Below are 22,954 nucleotides of genomic sequence, written 5' to 3'. Positions count from 1 at the left end.
ACATCACTACAAAATTACAGCTACTTTTATTAATATGAAACAGGGATTCTTAGCCTGGGGTCTACAGACTCGTGGGGAATCCATGAATAAATTTCACGGGGTCCATGGACTGAGATGGGGGGAAAAAACCCTTCATTTTCATAGGCTATAATTGAAATTTAGCTCTTCATTTGACAATGAATACAGTATATGCAACAAAATAATATATGACCTCTAGATTTCAAAACTGTTTGTTAACTTCAATCTCATTATCTAAAACCAATATGCCCTTAAAAAACACGGTTATGTGAAGTACTCTCAAAGGGGATCATGGTATCTGGTGTAAAATACGTTGAACTTGAAGCCAAGAAAGGACAATAGCCCTAACATGCAGATATAGCAATGGGAAAACTTTGTTTATTTTGTATTTCCTTCTTACTTGCAACTTTAAAGGCCCTAGATCATGCCAAAAGGGGAAAAAAGGCTGGTAAGAGTAGGAACAGTTTGCAGCTAACTACCATTTTGACTGTGGCACACATGAGTAATTTTCCCTCTTAAATGTTTCAAAATTGAGATCTCCACTGACTGTTAATCATTTTCATCAATCAAAACAACTTTTACCTCTAGTATCACCTTAGGAAGTGCACAAATGGCATTCCAAACAAATGGCAACTATTCTTCCATCCATGACCTATTATCCATCATGTTTGTGTTCATTTTATGCAAATTTAGTTAACAGCAGGCGATCAATTAAAATATAGCAATTCAATTCAGGTATCCTGCTCTTTATATGCTTCCATTAGGATTCATCTTGTTTCAGACAGAGAGGTACAGAATAGGCACTAGGAAGTAAATTTGATCATATTACCAGTGCCAATCATTCTTTGACCCTGCGGGCTGGGAGGGATGAAACCTATAATCCGACACATCTGATGGGCAGCACGTTAGGAAAGCCTGCACAGCAGCTCTTTCTGGGCTCTTTCTGCGGCTGAATTGAAAGCCATTCCAGTACTACTGACTTGAATGCTAAACCTGGTCCATTCACCCCATGCTTTAGATGGGTTGCCTATTCTGAATTCATCCTTTAATTTGGAAAGTTTTCAAAGCTTGCGGCAGCTACTAGTCAGGCTTTCTCACCATTCCTTTTTTCAGGGAAAATCCAGCAGAGTGAAGGATTCATGTGTTCCAAGGACACCTTCTCTCAGATGTTCACCCAAGTTGGATAAACATTTCCATCTTATTAGGATGCCAATAAGAAGAAGATAGAGGCAGCAGCAATACTGGACAGGCAAATGCATAAGTGACAAACAGGTTTGGCTACTGAGGGAGACACTTGGCTGATAACCTTTAGTTTCAGTTAACCTAAAGAATTAAACCTAAATTATTAAACCCGCTTCAACGTTTATCTGATTCCCTTGGTGAATCATAGAAAGTGGACATCAGGGTCCCAAATTTCACTATCATAATCATAAAGTTAATAGATCATGCCTCTGTCTCTATGACAGATAAGTAGGATTAAATCTCCCATAATTCCTAGGCAACACAATCAAAGGACTGAGGGATGTCATGGTCTGGAATCCTGGAGGAGTTGTCATTCCCATCTGAAGGACACCAGATTGTAAAACACTTTATGATGAAACAGAAGGCAAGTAAAAAAATACCAAATGAATGATGGTGGACAGCAAAGAAAGCAATCGGTTTAGGAATAACATTAATGCAACTGGTTTACATTGGAAAACATGTTGGGGTTTCTGGACAAAGATATACATTGGAAACCAGCCCCCCCCCTCCCTTTAGCAAGCCAACCCTCTGTTGGCTCCAGTACTGCTTTCTCCTATTCCATCCTTTGAATTCTTCCCTCTCATTTACCTGACAGAGTAGTTGGTCTGTTTCCGGCAAGGGACTGTATTGCGGACACATACTCCAGTGGATGGATCTGTGTTCTCCACAATCACAAATGGTCTTTCTTCAAGGGTAGCCACTGTGAGGTGGCGATTATCTGACATGGGCTGCAGGAAGGATCCATAGCGTGGCCACACTGGATATTCCATGCGGATAATTCCCTTTTCCCATTTCCCCACCTGTGCAGTAGCAAAGAGTGAGGGATGCTGTTTGAACCAGGTAAATAGAGTGCTTTCGGATTTTTATATACCATTGTCAGTAGGATATGTAAACAGGGCTCCTTGAGAATTATTATCACCATCATCAGAGGAGGAGAAGACCATATGAAAGAAGAGCCAAATTTCTTTCTTACTTTGTAGTTTAAAGCAAACCAGCAGCATGAAGTGATCCCTGAAGTCTACACAATATTAGAATATATACCAGGACAGCTTCTAGAGCTCTGGGACTGGATACCATTGACAGCCTTTGCTCTATCCAGAAAAATATCTATAGCCTTTGGGTAGTCATAATCTAGAACAATTTGCCAAACAGTTTGACAGTAATCATTGAATAATGAGTGATCTGAGACTATGAAAGTTCCATCTGTTTTATATGGATACAGCAGTCAGACATTTTATTTCTGTTATCCTCATGGATGGTGATCGTTTTTCCACTCATGCTGCAAATGGCATTATGCTATAGCACTTTGCAAATAGATATTACTATATTAGCTTTAAACTGTGCTGGATTTTTAAATGACCGCGAGGAAATAGTCTAGGTAATTATATTTATTTACAAAGATTGGAAATGAATGTGATGTAACTCCTAGCAGAAACTTTTTGGATTTAAAATGAAATAATGGTACAGAATTATTTTTTTTTTGTTCCGGGAATATTTGAACAACTCCAATAACTAATTATAAAATGGACTACCCTGCCATTAAGCCTGTTTTCATTAGGCCTTCTGCTCTCCATTTGCTCTGTCACTTGTATTCTTCTTACTTAGAACTGCAGCCAACCACTGAGTAATGTATCATCCCAGAAAACCTGAGGGCTAGTATATTATTTGCCTTACTGGAGAAACACTTGTTCAAGAAAAGATACAGTATTATCAAGGCATAGGTTAAATAATCATTCTACTTATGCATAGAAAGCAAGGGGGGGAAATCAATTTATCAATATGCTAGGATAGTCATCCCCCTCATGAATCCTACTTGAAACCCATAGTGGAATGTGGAGAAGGGAGGGAGGGAGGGAGGGAGGAAGGAAGGAAAGAAGGAAGGAAGGAAGGAAGGAAGGAAGGAAGGAAGGAAGGAAGGAAGGAAGGAAGGAAGGAAGGAAGGAAGGAAGGGATGAAGGATAGACCAAGTCTTTGTATGGCTAGATCAAAGTTGTAAAAACATAAAGGACACTATAATATGGCCTTGTTGGATTTTGTGAAATACCAGAAATGAAGGTAGGATGTTTTCAAGCTTTTAAAACATTCTTAACATTCTTAAAAGTTTTGCTAATTTCTTGCTAATATGTATGTGCATGTGTATTTTATGTTATAATTGAGTGCGTGCATCACATGGACATTTAACACATCACTAAAATGTTGCAAAAATCAAAAGGCCTTCTTTGAATGGCTACACGACTTTCAAGTACATGTAGATGATTTCTCTCTGAAGAAAGCAGCATGATGGAAATATGGCCTTTTTCTTAGTTAATGTACATTCTGCATATGACAGCAAGGGCCTTTGAAGCACAGCTCTCAAAACATACTATTCTTCCAGACATCCCTTCCCAAAGCTTGAAATTCTTTAAACATTTCTTCTATTTTTTAAAAAAGTTTAAATTAAACCTTACATGTTCCCATTATGTTTATAACGGTTCTGAAATTTACAAATTTCAGATTTGAGACCTCTAAACAATTCCTTTCAAATTTGGTTATACTCTTATTGTCAGTGCAACTCAATAGACTGTTATGATATAAAGGAAGAAAAGTTAATATAAAGTGGAGAATTGGAGCAGGGGGAATTTTTGTTTATGATCTGGGATGTCTCCTAAGCCCTTCATTCATGGAGTATTGAAAGCAGCTAAAAGAGCAGTTTATCCTGAAGTTGCAAATGCAGACAAATTTTACATGTTTGAATAGAATTGTATTCTTTATTCTTAACAGGATTATTGAAAAGTCAGTAATAAATTACCATGACATATGGAAAATACTTGAACAGAGAAAGTCATATCATAAAGGAAATGTGATAATGGAAAGCAATTATACAAACAGCTCATTTAATTAACACCAGTATCTTTCTACTAATAGTGTTCATCTCTTTCAGATTATTTTTGTAATTATCCAAAGATAACATAAAACCCAATCAGATATATTTAGATAATCCGCAAAGAGGGAAAATTGGAGAAATACTGAGACACAACAAGCAACTTGTTTTGCTTTTTTTTTTGCCAGTTGCAATATAGAAAATTACACTGCAGATGCTTAGATGTTCATTTGTGCATATGGAGAGCAGGAGGATAACCTCATCAATATTCTCTCATTAAGAGAAATATGTAATTGCGGGAATAGATTCTAACAAAATTGATGGTGTAATCTAAATGCCCAGCTAGCTAGAATCATTCTAATATTCCTCCAGTTTTCTGGAACATTCTAGGTAAATAGGATTAGAGCTCCAGAGCTAACAGATATGGAACATTCCTCGACATTAAAAACCTGGTCAGAATAAATGAAATGACCTTGGAATGGCAGAAATTAATTCAGGACATATTATTATTTGAGATGGAGCAGCAAATAAAGCATCACATTATTTCATATAAATATAGTCCCTCTTTTGCTTAAGGTGACCTTGCTTTAAAATGTGATCATTTGGGCTGATTTGTGAGGAAGAAAATAAAGGGGCAATTGCATATTATTCCTCTAACATAACGTGGAGTCTTTGGCACATGAAAGGTTATTCAAAAAGTAAACATAAGTAAAGATTCTTTGCTGCTTGAGATAGAACTTAATTCAATTACTGTTGTCCCTTCAGGATAAATGAATACCAATGACCTATGGTGGCTTCCTCATTTAGCTTAATGGTACGACCAACTCTTGTGAAGCATAGGCTACATCAAACATGGATATGATATGTGATATAAAAATGTAAATTAAATGCAGAGCTTTGAAGCCAAAAATCTAAACAATTTTCTCTCATTGAATTCTTTTTTGTCTGAAGAGCACTAATCATACTCCCCAGAAAAAGGGCAATTTGGAAAGCACTGGTCCTTTATCTTTTGGATTGACACTGATATTAATGATGGTATGGTTGACTCTTAATGAAAATTTATCCTTTTTTTGGGGAACACAGTAATTTATTGGCAAGCTTTCTAATATGCCTACATGTACCTAATCTCTAGTACATAAGCAGTTTAAGCCAATCTCCTTTCACAATATTTGTCGAGTTTTATTTTATTTTTTTTAATTCAATTTTTAATGACTGGAAAAAAGCAACAAAGTCATCTTGCACAACCGAGCATTCATCCAACTGAGTTATGTTCCTTGTGGCATGTGATGCATCAAACCTCCATTGCAAATTAAACAAATTAGTTGTGAACATACAAAATAAATGAATCTAAAAATTCATTTTGTGGTGCTTCAATTTGTTTATCAAATGAAATTATTTATTTTAATGGCAGGGTAAAAAAAAGACTGCACTGCGCAAGTAAGAAGGACAATAGGAGGTGACTCTTGGGGACTGTCAATTGCCAATTCTTGCTCAGAATTCTCAGACTTGCCAGCCTTCTATTGCAAAAGCCAGAAGGAAATAGGGCTGTTTTAATGAATTCCAGAGAGTTGCCTCTGTTCGACCTAGGAATAGAGCAGTTTTTCCAAATCATTGTGCATAACCCTAATATCCATAATAGATATAGATCTAAGAGATTTTTGAGTCAGTCTTTCCCATTTGGCATATTCAAAAATGTTAATTTTGTGGTCTTGCTGGTTGGGAATTCAGATAGACGTGGTCTCTCTGTATCTGAGGGAGGGCTGCCAGTATCTTAATCTAAAGAACTCCCCGATATGTAGCTACCCTCCACTGTTTCCAGTCACAAGTAAATTCAACTGATTGGCTTCATCTGCTTATGTATCGCAATTAGGTGTGCATTAGATCCAAAGCAGTTCTTTCAATCATTGTCAAAGCCTTCATAGCCCTAATAGGTATTAGTGGATGTTGCAATGTAAGCTTAAAACGGGGGGAGGGGGTGAATTATAGACAAACCCATTTGTAGAACAAGGAAACTATAGTTCTAAGAGGCTATGCGCTTAAGACAAGATGTTGGGCAGGAAGAGAGGGAGGGACAGAGGCAGGACCTTACCATTTCCCAGAGTCGATGCCGGTTCAGCGAAATCACCGCCATGGTGGGCCTCACCAAGTAACCACCTTTGTTGAAGGAGAGATCCTTTTTTTCCCATGTCACATTGAGTAAGTGCCTATTGAGAATAAGGAAAGCCATCAATCTTATGTTTTGGTATAACACATTCTTTTTTAAAAAAAACACCACATGCTCCCAAATTTGGCCTTACATCCTGGTTTTATCTTGTACAAGTAAGACGGCAAACGGGCACTTTATACCAAGGCCCAGCCTTGCTGCCAGCTAAGAACTCTGAGGTGTCCAATGTCAAATGCAGAATGGGAGAAAGTGTTTTAATGTCATGTTTTGCAGGTCTGGCTATGGAGAAGGCATTTCTTCGTTAAAGCTGTATGGTGATCTTTTCATTTCCAAGGCAGCACACAGAGAGGGAGCTTCTCCACATTTAGCCCCATAGACCTTCAAAATGAATTGGGCTGGAAAAGCCACCCAGCAATTACCACGAGCAAGGGAGAATGCCAACCCAGTAGCATCCACTGCCCTGGCACCAGTTCTCAGTGGCACTGCCATCCATTTGTTGCCCTATGTAAAAAGGGGCACAATCCCCATGTGGATTGTGATTGGTGGCACTGCCCAGTACCAGCTGCAAATATTGATCAGTTTCTTCTCAGTGGGCCTCTCCCAGACTTTGTAATTGCTACAGATGACATTGTCTTTTTGTGGTCTATATTTTAAGCGTATTTAAGAAAGACCTGTGTTTTTTTTTCAATGCAGCTCTTAATTTTAGATGATGAACAAATTTTAAAATGAAGATAACGTTAAAGTAAAATAGACTCAAGAATGCTGCAATTAAAACCGATGTCACGTGAAGTGTTAATATCACTGTACAATGCATTGGTAAGACAGCAGTTGGAATACTGCATCCAGTTTTCGTTACCACGTGTGAAAAAGATGTTGAACTCTAGAAAGAGTGCAGAGAAGAGCAGCAAAAATGATTAGGGGATTGGAGGCTAAAACATATGAAGAACAGTTGCTGAAATTGGGTATGTCTAGTTTAATGAAAAGAAGGACTAGAGGTGATAGCAGTGTTCCAATATCTCAGGGGTTGCCACAAAGAAGAGGGAGGGGGTCAACCTATTTTCCAAAGCACCTGAAGGCAGAACAAGAAGCAATGGAGAGAAGCAAGGAGAGAAGCAACCTAGAACTAAGGAGAAATTTCCTGACAGTTAGAACAATTAACCAGTGGAACAACCTGCCTCCAGAAGCTGTGAATGCTCCAACACTAGAAGTCTTTAAGAAGAGACTGGACAGCCATTTGTCTGAAATGGTATAGTGTTTCCTGCCTGAGCAGGGGGTGGGACTAGACTAGAAGATCTCAAAGGTCCCTTTCAACTCTGTTATTCTGTTAATTACATTCTGAGTTCACCTTTTCAACAGAGGTGCATCAGTTGTAGCATAGCATAGCTTCAGGAGTTTTGCTGGGCTGCTCTCTTATTGTCACCACTTCTTGGAGATGAAGTTTCCTGGAGTGACTGATCTCAAGAAGAGAGCAATGTTGGGTGGGATGGCAGTGACACATACTTTCATCCTAGTATTCCTCTCTTCCTTCACTCCCTTGGTAGTACAGATAGTCCTCAATTTACAACCACATTTGAAGCCAAAATTTCTGTTGCTAAGCGGAATGGTTTTAAGTGAATTTTGTCCCATTTTACGACCTTTCTTGGCACAGTTGTTAAGTGAATGAGTGCAGTTGCTAAGTTAGTAACACAATTGTTAAGCTAATCTGGCTTCCCCATTGACTTTGCTTGTCAGAAGGTCACAAAAGGTGACCACATGATCTCAGGACACTGCAACTGTCATAAACATGAAACAGTTGTCAAACAGTGGTCATAAATCATTTTTTTCAGTGCTGTTGTAACTTCAAACCGGCACTAAATGAACTGTTGCAAGTCAAGGACTACACGTAATTATAATTCCTCTTATTTCAAAAAGGAAGAGAAAGGAACCAGGATCCTCTTATATTAGCTTAGTGGTCTGATGTCAAATGTGTCCTAGTTCCTACAAAACCAAGTGCTCTGAATTTCAGAAATAACAGACTTGGGTCATCCTTTAAGATTAAAAAGTTAGCATGGTAGATACACTTTATCAACTCACTTCATCAGCGGCATGATGGAGAATGTCTTTCATTCCCAAAGTCTCTATTTATATTTTAGAAATGATAGAATTTGAGGCATTCTTGAAAACTTTTTTTTAAAATCAATAGTTATAAAGCTTGAACTCATTCGGAGCTTATCTATTTTAAATCAGGATTCAGAAACAAGAATTTGTTCTTAGGCTCTTGAGATTGATGTGCACAATGCGTATAACGTCTCCGATTTGCTCCTAAAACCATTAGGCTTCTTTTGCTATGGCTGCACTCTTCTCCACTGTCTTCACTCTTCCATTTAATAAGCCTGCCTTTTCACCATTTCAGAAATTCTGACTATACATATATTCAGTCTGAAGAATTCTTATTACAGAACATGCAAATATCTGGGCATAAGAAATTCTGCTGAGAGACGTGTGTTAATTTTTAAAGCTACAGTTATTAAATTATACAAATCTAAGAATCCTTATTATGACTGCTGCTGCTAAACTGCCTCTCACATAACTCAAAATACCCATAATTCCATGATGAAACATTGTTCTCAAATTCTGATTTCTAAAACACACCCACAAGAGCTGGCTTAAACCACGTCAATGTTACCTGTACTGACCTATAGAAAGTGTTTGTTGGCGCACTAGAAGGGGTTTTGCTATTGCAGTCTCTGCCCACAGTGGGGAGATAGCCGTGGGCCTTGAAATAGCTCTCAGCTCCTATAGCAATGATAGCCACTCCATCCCGGACCTTTTGTCTCAGGCTCATTTTCCAGCTTTCAGTGGCCACGCTGACGAGGCCAATAGGGAAAGAGGTAGGTGGTACATCCATGTTCCCCACTGTTAGACTAGGCACAATCCAGACATAGCCGGGGCCGACCAAACCAGCCTGCTCTACCACGTGGAAGAGGAACTCTGCCTCCTCTTGTGAACAATAGACGATCATTACTTGAGCATCTATTTGGCGCAGCAACTTCTGCAGTTTGGAGGTGCTTGCATCCTGGGACATCTCAAAGGTCAAGACATCCTGAATCTCCCAGCCAAAGTAGCTGGTGTCAATGAAGGACTGAATTACATCCAGGAAGATACTATATCCTGGATAGAGGCTGGTGATAACAGCGAAGGAGCTCCAGTCGTATTCCTCCAAGACTTTGAAGATCACTTGTATCTGTTGTTCAATAGAGACACCCAACTGTAAAAAGGCAGAGCCAGGTTCCTAGGAAAGAGAGAGAGAATCAGTGAAGAGGATATGCAAGATTTCAGCAAACAATATATATTTCTTGATATAGTCTCCCCCAACGTGGTGCTCGCTAGATCTGTTGTACCTCCGTTTCCATAATTTTTCAGTCAGCATGGCCTCTATGCAAGTGAATGTGACCTACTTGGAAAATTGGGAAAAGCCATCCTAGCTATTTTCTCAGAATAACGGCCTTGATGACCATTTTTGTTACTATTCCTCACATTTTCTAATTGAGTACCAGTATAGCATGTCGCAGCTATGAAGTCAGAAAATTCATTCTGGTTTTCAGCCTTGCCACCTATTTGCTTCATAAAAATGGGGCATATCAGGATATCTACTTCCATATGATACAGTCATTTCCAAGTAAAAACAGAAAGCATTGTCACTACTACAATCTCCAAATCTATTGTGAACTTAAATTACAATAATCATTTCTTAACCGTCACCTACTAAGTCTGCTTCAGCAACCCTGTATCTGGTATTCTGACTCATTGTGCCTTTTCTAATTCCTAATTCCTACTCTTTATGTTTGATCGCATTTCACACCATTTCCCCCTAATATAGATGTAGACATAATACACATACATAGAAGACCCATGTAGAGAAAACAATCATTTTCCTGAACTCTAAACTACTGAATAAGCCACCACACAGCAATTGAATGTACTATAGACTTTAAAACAAAATATGAACCTTCACTTTTCCTTCCCAAATTTAAGAATGTTCAGTGTAACATTTTGTACAAAGATCATTTATCACGTTTTAATAGTTTTCTAAATGAATCGGCCAAGATAGTATATTAATCTTTATCCTTGGTATATTGTTCTTTATAGTAAAACCTACAGTCTTAAAATACACATATGCTAATTAAGCCCTTAATATATGTGCATTGATTTTTTACTCATTTAGAAAATGGGAGGGGGGTATGTTTTTGTTGCTGGCAGAAATTCAAATGGAAGCTCCACATAACTTTTCAGAGCAACTTGCTGTAATCTCTCTTTTAGGAGATCTAAAACAATCCCACCAAAATGAACCATTAGAAATCAAAGATATAGTATGAAATAAATTGGCAGTGAAGATGGGAGACAAGCTGTCTCAGAAACTAAAACAGCAAGCTTACAGTTAACAAGATTTTTAAGCCTTTTTAAGTACAGTTACTGTACTTTTATATATGCTAATATGACAGTATTTAAATTGGCTTTGTCTCTAACCGTCCTTTCACTTAAAGCGAGGAATTTTTGTGAGCTTGTTCTCTTTAAAGGAGAAATTATTCCTCTTTGTCATGTTAAATTTCAGTCTTTTCTTTATAATAGGATAGTGGGACCATTTTATGCCTCCTAAATGTGGATTTGCTTACTGTTAAGAGTTGAGATGTGGAGTGGTGCATTTTATATATGTTAATTAATTTTTAGACTCTGCTTGGATTTTTTTGCTGACACTTGGATATGGAGAGAATGTTACTTATTGGATTTGCCTATAGTTAAGAGATGAGTTATGGGAAGAAGAGCATTGTATCTGTTAATTAAGAGGAGGCGAAGAGATTGGGAAATTGTTTAGACCTGTCAAGATGAGGGTGTGAAGTTACTTTCTTAGAGTTTTTCTTTCTTTTTCTCTTTCTTTTCTCTTTTTTTTCTTTTTGGTTTGTATTATCTTTTACTATTGTAATTAAAACTTTTAGTATTTTGTTTAAAAAAGGAACCTGAGATAGCAGAGGGAATAAATTGTTCTTGCAGAAAAAAAAGGATATTTCTTCAGAATAGGAACGTGTCATTGTTCTGTAATTCCCGAATTAATTTAGCAATAAGAACAAAATATATTGTTGCAATCAAATATAAACCAACTAAGACCTGGAAGAAGATTTTATTCCTTTAAAAATAAGCACACCCATAAAATTAAATCATTGGTTCAGAATAGCAGCCATCTTCCTTAGGGAAGACATTTAGGTCAGCAGTATTGCATATGCTTTGCATGACAAAAGGAACCAGATGCACTCCTTACCCCCTCTACAGAGATGCACTCATCAAAATCCCACCTATCTGCTGTCAAGCAGTGCAGATATTCTTGAGCTTCCTGGAGCCTTAATTAGACTTGACCTAAAGCACCTCCATATAATCTTCAGTTCTCCATACAATGCAGGTTCCATGCATAGGTAGATAGCAATAGATAGCCATTGTACCTAAATGAGATCTACTTATGCATCTACCTAAATGGAATAACTAGGAGTCGTAGGGAACATTTAAGTTTCCTATCTATGAAACATACACATTCTAGTGAAATTTAAGCATAGGCTCCTAAATACAGTCTATTTAGTTTGGTTACTGAATTATCCCATTTTCTGTGTTTTTTTTTTCATAATACATTGGAGCAACTAACTTGAGGTTATCCACATTAACCATTCACACATAGAGATGAATACATAAAACAGTTAAAACTAGCAAAGCTATACAACTGACCTAGTGGAGCCTGTTGTGTGAATACAACCAATTCCTCACAACATTGGTGACGTTTAAACAAGTGGCACAGTTATTATCACAATACTTGAATGAAATGATAATGGCAAAACAGATCTGAAATTGCATCCCCAAAGACTGACAAAGCTTCGTTACACAAACAGAGAGAGACAGACAGACAGACAGAAAGACAAAAGCAGCTAATTTTATAGAAAGGTTGAATGGTATTACATCATAAAATATATAACAAATTCTAGGAATTCTTGTTTGTAACAAGCGAAGACTACATCCCAGTTTAGCTGGGATTATTGTGTCAAACAAAGTCAAACTTAGTGTCAAGTTAAGCCTGAGTTCTTTTGTTCCCTAAAATGGAATAGATGCCCAATATTTTAAGGTCTAACTTGAATTTGATATAGTCTTTTCCTTTTGCTCATAAATCTATTAAACCTTCCCTTATAAAAATGGACAGTAGATCCAAGTAATTTGTGGCTTAAAGCACTGGCCACATGTAGTTCTTCAACACCACTTTTATGGCCATGAGAATATTCCCAGAGTAGGTGAGGCTGATTTTTTGTGGCTATCTGAAGATTTTAAGGGGGAACTAGAGTCACTTATTTCATCTCCTTAAAACTCCAGAAAAGCAACAAGACATGGTCCAATTTTTCCAGTTGGTTTATAGGACTAAAGAATTGGCTTCAGGCACTACTTCATCCTTTCAAGCACTAAAAATATTCACCCATCCCCAAAGGTTGAAATGGTTCTCCCCCATTGACATCCTAATATCAGTAACCATGCTCCATGTGATCCTTGGAAGCAAAGCATTTTTTAAATAAGATGAATCATAAATATGTCTCTCTCTAGATGTTGATGATGATGATGAAAGGGAAGTTGTGGTGAAACAAGGATGGATTTTTAATTGAAAATACAAAGAGCGCATCTCTGGCATATTCTGGGATTAAATATATGCTCAGAGTACTATGTAGCCTTTCTTAATTTCAAGTGCCTTAAATCTCTGCAAGACTTAAATCAAACATTTCATTCCTTAACATGCCTCAATGAGCTATTATGCAAACAGTTGCTGTATGTTAATTATCCAGCAAATATCTCAAAATAAATACCACAAGCCTGAATTCTACCCATCCCTAGTCAAAGGCATCACTTGGATTATATTGTTAGCATGCCTGGAGAAAAGTATGGTCATTTGCAATGTGGCCTGCTTAGAAGACAAGAAATGGATCATTTTCCTCCAAGATTGGGCAGAACAAAAGTCTTCCCAGCTCCAGTCCCCTACCTACCATTGATGTCACCATATTGCCATAATTGATAATCTTTATGATGACTTACTTTTTCTTTCCCTAAAATGACTAGCCACAGAAATATATTCATGACTATGTAATACAGCATACTTTCTTAACACAATTCAGAAACCATCCACAACATGTGGCACGTTTCTACAAAACTTTTTTGTAAGGTGGGACATGAGGAAAAAGACCACTAAGAAGGAACTTTTGTAACTATCTCCAAAACAGACAAAGATCTACTGAGTTAACGAACATGAACAGCTGCTAAGAAACTGGTGACTTTCTGTAGTGTAGATTAATTCAGCCCAATACTCATGCTGGCTCGTTACTTATGGTTGGTCAGATATTAACATATCTGAATCAAAGCCTAACGTATCTGGAAGATAACAAATTAAATAAGTTTGTTACATTCTCTGCTTCCATGCATCAAGCTTGCTCTTTAGAATAGTCAAGTGGACAGTATACCTAATATTTCTGCCATTTATTGCCACAAACACATCATCTCCAGCCAAGCTGAGCTGCTATGGATAAATTTCTTCCAGGTAAAAATTTCCTTTTAATAACCTAAACCTTTTTTTAACTGGAGAGCAAGAACTTGTCATTAGTTACCTTTGCACAGTCCTATATATGACTTTATGGGCCACTTTCTGATATGGGAATGATTATTAACAGGGATCAGGTCAAGCCAGAGGAACAGGCTGAAGAATATCCTCATTATTTCTAATCATGTCTGAATGGGCTCTTCTGCCTATATGTAACACAATGATCTAGGATCAGTCTTAGACAAATAAAACCACATAGTGTTGGCTGCTAACAAGGCACAGAGAAACATACCCTATTTTCCTGTGAGAAGTTGACAGTAACCACCATTGACACTTGTGACAGGTGAGCAAGCTAAAAATAATTACCCAAGTGCATAGCCCATTTGTAAAAAAAATTCAGTGTGTCCTACAGTAGTCTCTGCAATGTAGTTGCATGTGCCCTAAATTAGTGATTTAAAACACAAGTGCTGCTTTTCTAGAACAAAACATGCGACAGGCTTTTGCGCTTGCCAACATGAGCTGCATCCCAATGATACAGGTTTATTGATCCAGAAATCAATAAACAGATGTTACATATTGACAAACCTTTGACTGTACTTTCCTCCATATTCTAGTTTTATGCCTGTTTGAGCAATATAAACGGTTATCAAAAGGCTTGCCATAATTGTGCAAGATTTATTAGTTTCTATTTTCTTGCTATTATAGTTTTAGCAGTATTTAATGAACACTGGTTGACCTGCCTGTCAAAAATATTAGTTTCTACGTACACATTGTAAGAATTTTGGTGAAGTGATGGTCCAAATACTGGGCCTTCTTCCTTAGCTTCCATAATTCTACATTATAGTTTGTCTCCATAAAGCAGGGGTTCCCAACCAGAGGTTCTTGCACCCCCTGGGAGTGTGAGATGATATTCCAGGGGGTGCGAAAACTTTTCAAAATTATAGTGTATATGCATAGTTTGTTGCTGTTATTTCGAACTTTTCTAAGGGGTGTGAGAATATATCAGAAGCGTTCTAGGGGTGCGGGATATAGAAAAGTTTGGGAGCCGCTGCCATAAAGGAATTGCCTTACAAACTTATCCATCAAAAGAATAGCCTTAAAACCTTAACATTACAAACTTGATAAATTCCATAAAAAGAATACAACTTTTTCCATAAAAAATAGGCTTACAAAAAAGGAAGGAAGGAAGGAAGGAAGGAAGGAAGGAAGGAAGGAAGGAAGGAAGGAAGGAAGGAAGGAAGGAAGGAAGGAAGGAAGGAAATCATACATAAAGGCTATGGCTTGGCTTAGCTTACATATGGAGTGAAGTGGTATTTAAGGAATAGATTTCACTTTTTAATCTGAGAGTAAAAAGTTAGATTTTAAATAGTTTATGTAAGCTATTCACAATACAGATTATCCTTAGAATCCCCATATCACCCTTACAAAGACATGAACAGATAAATGATCAATCCACTTTCACTATCAGAACTGCAACTTCCCAAAAGGAACCCAAACTATTTAGATAGATTGCCGGATGTGGGGTCTTGGAAACAGGGGGGGCAGCTGTGGGGTGGGGTTCATCGTATCAGAGGTGGCTGCAGGTTAGGAATCTTTCAGCAAAGCTACCTGCTGAATTAATGTTGCTATAGATACTTAGTAGATCTCAAGCAGTCATGTTGGACTGTAGCAATCCTGTCTGATAAGATACCAAACTGCAACTGCAATTGAAATGTTCTCTCTGGGTTGCTCATCCAAGGACTAGATTACTTGTGCTTAATGATTCATTGATCAACTTGATGATTGAAGGATTTTTATCATAATGCTGTTTAATTGCTTTGTTTATTTTCTATACATTTTTCTTCAAGAACCTTACTTTTTTTAAAAAAAAAATCTAAGTATATGGAGCCACTGTACCATTAATATTATTACCAACACTTCTAGATATTATAAAAAAGAAAAGAAACATTCTCCTTCTTATAGATATGCCAAAATCGGAGGCCTAGATGTTCCCACACCCATTTAAAAAATTCTCAACGGGAAGTATAAATCCTTTGCAGTGATGACTTCCCATTTCAGCCTTTCAGTCAATGTGGTATTCAACAGGACTTATTGGACAGTAGCTCACAACCGGTAAGGAGAAGGGGATTTGTAATCCAACGAATCTGGAGGCATCCGATTGGAAGAGGCTGTTGTTTAACCACTCAGAAATATATCTCCTTAATTCACATCAGCACCTCCACATTTCTCCTTACTGATCTTGGCAAACTTGTCCTCTAGGTAAAATCCCAAGGTCTTGCTCTTTTCATCCTGGTAGAGAGGGTGGGAGATTTTTTATTTATTTATTCCTTTCCATTTTAAATTCTTATTCATTTCACTGTGGTTATAGGCACAAGTGCTAGTTCATTTAAAAAAAGTTGGCATTCTTAAAAGAGACCATTTGAATGAAAAGAGAAGGCGCTCTAACTGCAAGGAGTGGCTCTAGGTAGAAATAGATTCTAAATACTTGAGCAGACAGCATAACAACATGACCGTAGATTTGTCATCAGTGAGTAAATGTATAAAATATTGTATGCAGCACCACCAAGGCAGCCAGCATTCAAGACAGCATTCCCCAAATAACATCCTTTTTGGTATCCTTGCTCTAAGGTTCCTAGCATGGCTTGCAGAGGTGCTTTCTAGCCAAATCTACTTAAATTCTTGCATGATATATGCCTGGAGCTTGCATGGCTGTCTTCCCTGGTCTTTGCTTAATCTTTTGTGGTCAGCTTCCTGGCCAGTTAACTAACTAGTGAATCTCCCAATTTGCACTTGCAGGTGTTAATTGCACAGTGTGACCCAAGTCTAGAATAAACAAAATTCAGTTTAGTTTTAAAAAGGCAGATTCTTAGTGAACAACAATTACTGTTGGCTGTTTACTAACAGAATTATACCACTGTTTAAGTTAAGAGAATCTATATCCTGAATGGTCTTGAAGAAAACTGTGACAATAGATAAATAAATGAATACATATGAGGTATCTGAGAATAATCTACAGGCCCATTCCAGCTCAATTTCCCAGAATAACAATGAAATTTCACCTTAGGTGTAAGGACTACAGCAGATCCTCCACTGATACTAACGATAGGTACATGGGTCTGGGATGAGATGAAATCAAGGATCTGTGCCACGGCTTCTGTACCAATGTTGTCCTCAAAGACAATTCCATGGATTTTTGTGCTGGAGAGCATGTTACAGATTTGAGTCAAGAGTGTGCTGGGATTAGTGTCATTGACCACCACGGTGACTGGATGGACCTCTAGAGGCATGTCCAGGAAGCTCTGGTATGTTAGTCGGCTCCGGATATGGAGAGAGTATGAAGAGCTACTGAAAACCACAGCCACGTTTACCACAGGTTCCCTGGAGTTTGGCACCGAAGTATCCATTAGGGCAGCTGAACAGCCCAGCACCATAGACAGCACCAGGGTGTTTGCCAATGTTCTGTCCATGGCCATTAAGGAGCCCCTGAAAGTCAGAACAAAGATAAATTATGGAAAGCATCCAAGGGAGGAATGAGTGGAAAGTACAGAAGATGTGTTTTATCAGTTGGATCTTGGGAAACTATTTTACACAGTGTATTTCAAGAAACCTGACTACGCCTCTTAGCTTACAGGAGCTAGAGAGTCAATCACAGCTCTAGGATAAGCACATTTATTTATTTATATCCTGCTTTTATTATTACATACCGATATTCCTTCCTCCTCCTATTTTTCCCCACAACAACCACCCCGTGAGGTAGATTGGGCTGAGAGAGAGTGACTGGTCCAGAGTCATCCAGCCGGCTTTCATGCCTAAGACAGGACTTGTTGAGAAGCACCCAGGCTGACAGGGAGCAGGGACCAAGCACAGAGTTAGCCTGGAGTCACTGCATAACCACAACAGTAGCTAGCTTAAACTCTGTATGTGTAGGTCTTGTTTTTTGCGCCTGATAGGACTAGATGATCTCCCAATTTCTAGTCTGGTGCCTTATACACTAGATCAAACTGTAATCTATGATTTTCTAACGTTGAATAGTTTCTTATTGGACACTTACAGTTTTATCTGTAGACTTAGGCGAAAGTCTTAAATAAGCATCTAAGAATATGTAATGGGCGAGCAGTCCTGAGTTATAGAAAAATAAATTCTATCAAATACTACTAAGCTGTTTGCTTCTGAGATTGATACCCCATCATTTCTCCATTCTCAAGGAGAATGGTTCCCAATCCTAGCCCAACATTTGAACTATCTAGCATTTTAACCCTACTGACTCCCATTCTCTCCTAATCCGAGACAAGTGCCTCATCCATTCCTGCTTTATAATTAAGCATGTCCTCTGTTCATCAAGTTTCCCTTTCCCATTTCTATTTTCCTTATTGTCTTTCATTCATCCTTATTAAGGCTTTTCCTTTGTTTTATCAGTTGAACTATTGCAATGAACTCTACATAAAAATGCCCTTGAAGAGTATCAAGAAGCCTCAACTGGTACAGAATGCAGCAGCATGGGCGTTTATGTGCACTCCTAGAACAGAGCATGTTATACCTCTACTCCATGAGCTGCATCGGTTGCTAGTTTGCTTTCATGTCTAATTTAAATGCTGGTTTCGATCTATAAAGCCCTTCATGGCATGGGACCAGGATATCAGAGAGACTGCCCCTTCCCGGTAATATAAGCCTGTCCCAAGAGATTTGGCAGAAAAGACATGCTATCAGTACCATCAGCTGGGAACTTTCATTTGGTGGGTCCCAGGAGACTTGCCTTCTCTGCCATGGCATCAGCCTTATGGATCATTCTTTCCCCCCCCCCCCCAAAAAAAAATATTAGGTTAGATCCATCCCTTTTGACATTCCAAGGCCCTCAAGACCTGGTTATATTATGGCTCCATTGCTGAGCTGGCTATCCTTATCCTCTCTTCCCTAGGATTTGTATTACTGTTTTTTTATGCTATTTATTTTTAAATGATGTTTATATTTTTATATTTGTTGGTTTTATATATGGTTTTATTTGTTTTTGTACACTACCCGGAGTCACCTTTGGTGAGACGTGTGGCTAGATAAAGTATGGAGGTCCTCTTGACGTTCTGTATTCTGTTTTACAGCCACCTTTTATACAATTATATCATTCCATCTATTGCCCCCTCAATTCTCTCGCTATCTTCATATTTTGGCTACTGCTTCACCATTTTTTTTTCTTTTTGTATTCTGAAAATCACTTTGTCTATTGAAGAAGCTATCACTTTCTCATTCTACTTCCAACTTCAAATCCAGTTCTAGTTTGTGGTTCTTTTGAGCTTATTTTAATTGTTGGAAGGTGTCAAAAGATGTAATTGTGGAGTCCTTGGTGCTCTCTGAGTTTGATGGTTTTCTTGCAGATGTTTCACTAGCAAACTAGGTAACATCGAACTAGGTAACATCATCAGTGCTATCACTGGTGATGTTACTTAGTTTGGTAATGAAACATCTGTAAGAAAACCATCAAACTCAAAGAGCATCAATGACCCCCAGTTCAACCCTGAGGTACAAATATTTTTTTCTAAGGGTATAATTCTTGTTCACCAGTGCTTTTTTTGTTTAAAAAAAAAAAAAGGTGCTGGAACTCACACACGTCATACAACCCGCCTTGCCTACCCTACAAGGTTCCATACAAAAAAGGTGCTGGAACTCCGTTCTGGGTGTTCTATGACAAAAAAAAAGCCTTGCTTGTTCCTGTTATGCTTCTCTTGAACAGCCTCACAGTTGCCCATGCTTTGAAATCCCAAAAAGGCCCACGAGAGGGTGTCTGTTGTGTGGTGAAGTGCAAGGAAGGCAAACTATTGTCTGACAGAATCAGAATCATTCAGGACAAATACTTTAACGTATTATTAAGCCCCACATTCCCACATCCTCCCAGAAGAATTTCATAAAATTCTGTTCTTCTATTTCCTAAACATCATCCAGTCAAATGAGTAAACATTCTTTTTCTATTGACCGGAATCTTTCTTTGGAAGGTCAGGGGTGAGGCTGGTGTCTGTAGTGAGGGAAGCTGTTGCATCTCTCTATCCTTCCCCATCCTTTCTGTCTGTCTGCCTTTTTCTCTGGCTAGATTAGACCTGGTAACAATTTTCTAAGCTGATAAAATAGGGAGATGTCAAGTGGGCCTGGTGCTATTTCTCTATTGTTTGAGCTCCATTTATGCGAGAGGAACTTTCAGACTTTTTTCCCCTCCCTAAATGGTTGAATAGAGCTAGCTATAGTTTCTTTCTGAATAAAAGCTCACATTGTTATTCTGATGACCTGTGAAAGGATCCCCACTGAGCAACACAAGAACAGCTTTTCTTTTTAAAAAATTAAGCTGTGCATATTTATACGGTTAAATAGAGAATGGCTTATAATGGATGCGCAGAGAAGACTTCTCCCATGATAATCTTTTACTCACTTCATTATCCCATTAAAAAGAGTAAAAATTAGGCTGACTAATCTGCTCCCTTTCCTCCATTTAGGCTGCTTCACTAGCCTATTCTCTCTTCTCTCAGATACACACACAAACAAAAAGATACAGCAACAGAACTCCAGCACTTTGGGTACAATTATTACATCAAGAAAAAAAATTCAAAACCCACTGCAGTAGTGAACGTCTGCATTTATTTTCCAAAATGTTTTATTCAATTACTTTCACAAAAGTTCATGTGGCTGAACACACACACACAAAAAAAACCCTTAGCTTTCCCCCTCTCTTTTTCCTAAGTTTGAATCCTTTCCCTTCTCAAGTTCCCTCTATTGCCACTCAGTGGCCAATCTCAAAGCTTCCACTTTGTACAATTTCCTGTAGATTCACAATCCCTTTGAACCAATGCACTCAGCTCATGTTTTATTTCTTTATATTCTGTCCGAGAACTATTATGCTGTCCATTTTTATTCCCTAGTCTTATCCTGGCTACTATGATGCTTTTACAGCTATGAAGCCTTTTTCTCTCTCCCTCACCTCATCCAGTGCAAAGTTCTTGAGGATAAATTGGCCGATGCTTTGTACACTGAATAAAGTGTACATATTTAAGGTAAAAAGACAATATTTCCTTATTCACCTCAATGATAACAGTTCTGAATGGAAGTGTTGTCACCAAGTAAATACCCAGTACACTGGAGTGTTACCCTCTTTCTGTGCAGATGGGAAGAGTAGTGCATTTTAGTTCATATCAGTGGGAACATTAATATCCAATGAAATCTCTTTTGCTGAATTATGTTTTTCTTTTAGCAGGGATACAAATGTAAAAGCCCAATGCATGAGAACAATAATCTAGAACAGCGTTTCTCAACCTTGGCAACTTTAAGATCTGTGGACTTCAACTCCTAGAATTCCTCATCCAGTGTACTGGCTGCAGAATTCTGGAAGGAAGTTTGCCAAGGTTGAGGACATTGTTCTAGAGCAGTAGTGGCGAACCTATGGCACAGGTGCCAGAGGCGGCACTCAGAGCCGTCTCTGTGGGCACACGTGCCATTGCCCTAGCCTTGCCTCCCCCCGCGACCCCCTAACCAGCAGTCCCCCTAACCAGCAGTCCCCCTGGAGGAGAGTCGCCCCCGAGTGTGGCCCACGTGGAGCAGGGCAGCCAAGGACATGGCAGCCAGGCAGTGTAGACAAGACTCTGCCCTCATGCCCCATCGTGCACAGTTGATGCTGCAGGGCGCGGGCAGAGGGCGTGGCCGCCATGGCGCTGCTGGGCAATCTGCGGCAGACCCTGGAGGCAGTGAGTGGCCCTGCGGGCAGGTGGGGTGGGGGCGGGGTGGGGGCGGGGCAGGGGATGGACCGGGGGCGGGGCCAGTTTTTGGGCACTCGGTCTCTAAAAGTTTCGCCATCACTGTTCTAGAGGATCCGGGATTATGTCCTGATGGCTGATAACTAAACTTAAACTGTAATATCAAGAAAATTTCCATACTTCCATCAACATGGTAGCAGTTTTACATTATTTTCTGATGAGTTCAGTAATCATAAGTAACGGTTTTAAATGTATTTATATTTTATTTATGTAAATTTATTTACTTATTTCAAGTATCGATATGGCTGCCAACCAACATCACATGGCTCAGTGTTGTACAATGGAAATAAACAATATCTAATTAAACAAAATAAATTAAAATTATATTTCCTCTTTAAGGGGGGAAACCTTGTGGTGAACAACAGTTCCTTCCTCCTTTACATTTATTCCCCTCCTTATACCCTTGTTCAAAAGAAAAAAAGAAAAAGAATAAATAGAAACTAAAAGCAAACCAGAAGTATTTAATATTTTTATGACCAATCTCTCTCATTCTTTCTCTCTCACACACACACATCACTAGATGTTGGGATTAAGGGATGTCAAAATTTATGTATGTAAGAAAATGTATATGATCACTCAACTTACTTTCAGTTACTGCAAGCAACTTACAAGGATAAAAACAATAAAAAGCAATAGGTGAGTGAGAAGGAAGGAAATTTGTAGAAATTTATGAAGAAGGAAAATATTAGAGGGCTGCAGCAGATCAAATATACAGAAAGCCCTGAAAGATAAGTAGGATATTTTGAGAGAAAGGCAAGGAGAAAAAAACTGGAGTACATATTATAGACAAATGTTATTGGTTATAGGTTAAGAAAATTTGTAGGCAACTTATAGGGTTGTCAGCAGTGCTGTGCAGGGAATGTGACAGTAGTGGGAAAAACCACAAAGTTATTTATATTTCTATTGTTAAAATCCAGACTCTTTTTTGTTATTTTTTTCCAGCCCAATGGAATATTGGAAGGAAATTATGTAAAGAGACTTGCTATTTCAGATAGTGTAGGTCATAACGAATAGTAAAAAAATATTATCATCATTACTATATTGCCATCTTGTGCCATATATTCTTGTAGCTTAATTTTTTGTTGGAAATATAGGAAACTGCTATTTGTTTAAAATGATTATATTCTTTTCAGCATGTTGCCTAAGTGTCTAAAGCAACTAATATCACAAATTCTAAAACCAAAAATATAATATTAAACCAGCTGATCATAAACACACATACCTGTCATCCATCTAACTGCCTCAGTTTGCTTCATGATAAAGCTGGCTCTCCATTAAATCCATCAGGGCTGAAGTCT

At 38.3% G+C, this 22,954-nt stretch overlaps 1 protein-coding gene across 1 annotated transcript in view; it reads right to left on the bottom strand.

Moving 5' to 3' along the window:
- Nucleotides 1-1,848: 1,848 nt before the first annotated feature.
- GRIN2C (glutamate ionotropic receptor NMDA type subunit 2C) overlaps nt 1,849-22,954 on the bottom strand; it is a gene marked incomplete at its 3' end in the record, with an annotated part of 30,046 nt that continues 8,940 nt past the window's right edge. The window contains exons 2-5 of the mRNA XM_015815057.1: nt 16,932-17,355; nt 8,960-9,555; nt 6,210-6,324; nt 1,849-2,060 (exon numbers count right to left, since the gene is read on the bottom strand). Coding sequence (XP_015670543.1) covers nt 1,849-2,060; nt 6,210-6,324; nt 8,960-9,555; nt 16,932-17,355 — 1,347 coding nt within the window. The remainder of the gene's footprint in view (nt 2,061-6,209; nt 6,325-8,959; nt 9,556-16,931; nt 17,356-22,954) is intronic.

Source organism: Protobothrops mucrosquamatus, unplaced genomic scaffold, assembly GCF_001527695.2.
Source record: "Protobothrops mucrosquamatus isolate PMUCROS unplaced genomic scaffold, P.Mucros_1.0 scaffold305, whole genome shotgun sequence".
NCBI lineage: Eukaryota > Metazoa > Chordata > Lepidosauria > Squamata > Viperidae > Protobothrops > Protobothrops mucrosquamatus.
Note: the sequence above shows the minus strand (reverse complement) of the source record. Positions and strands in the feature narration are given on the sequence as shown.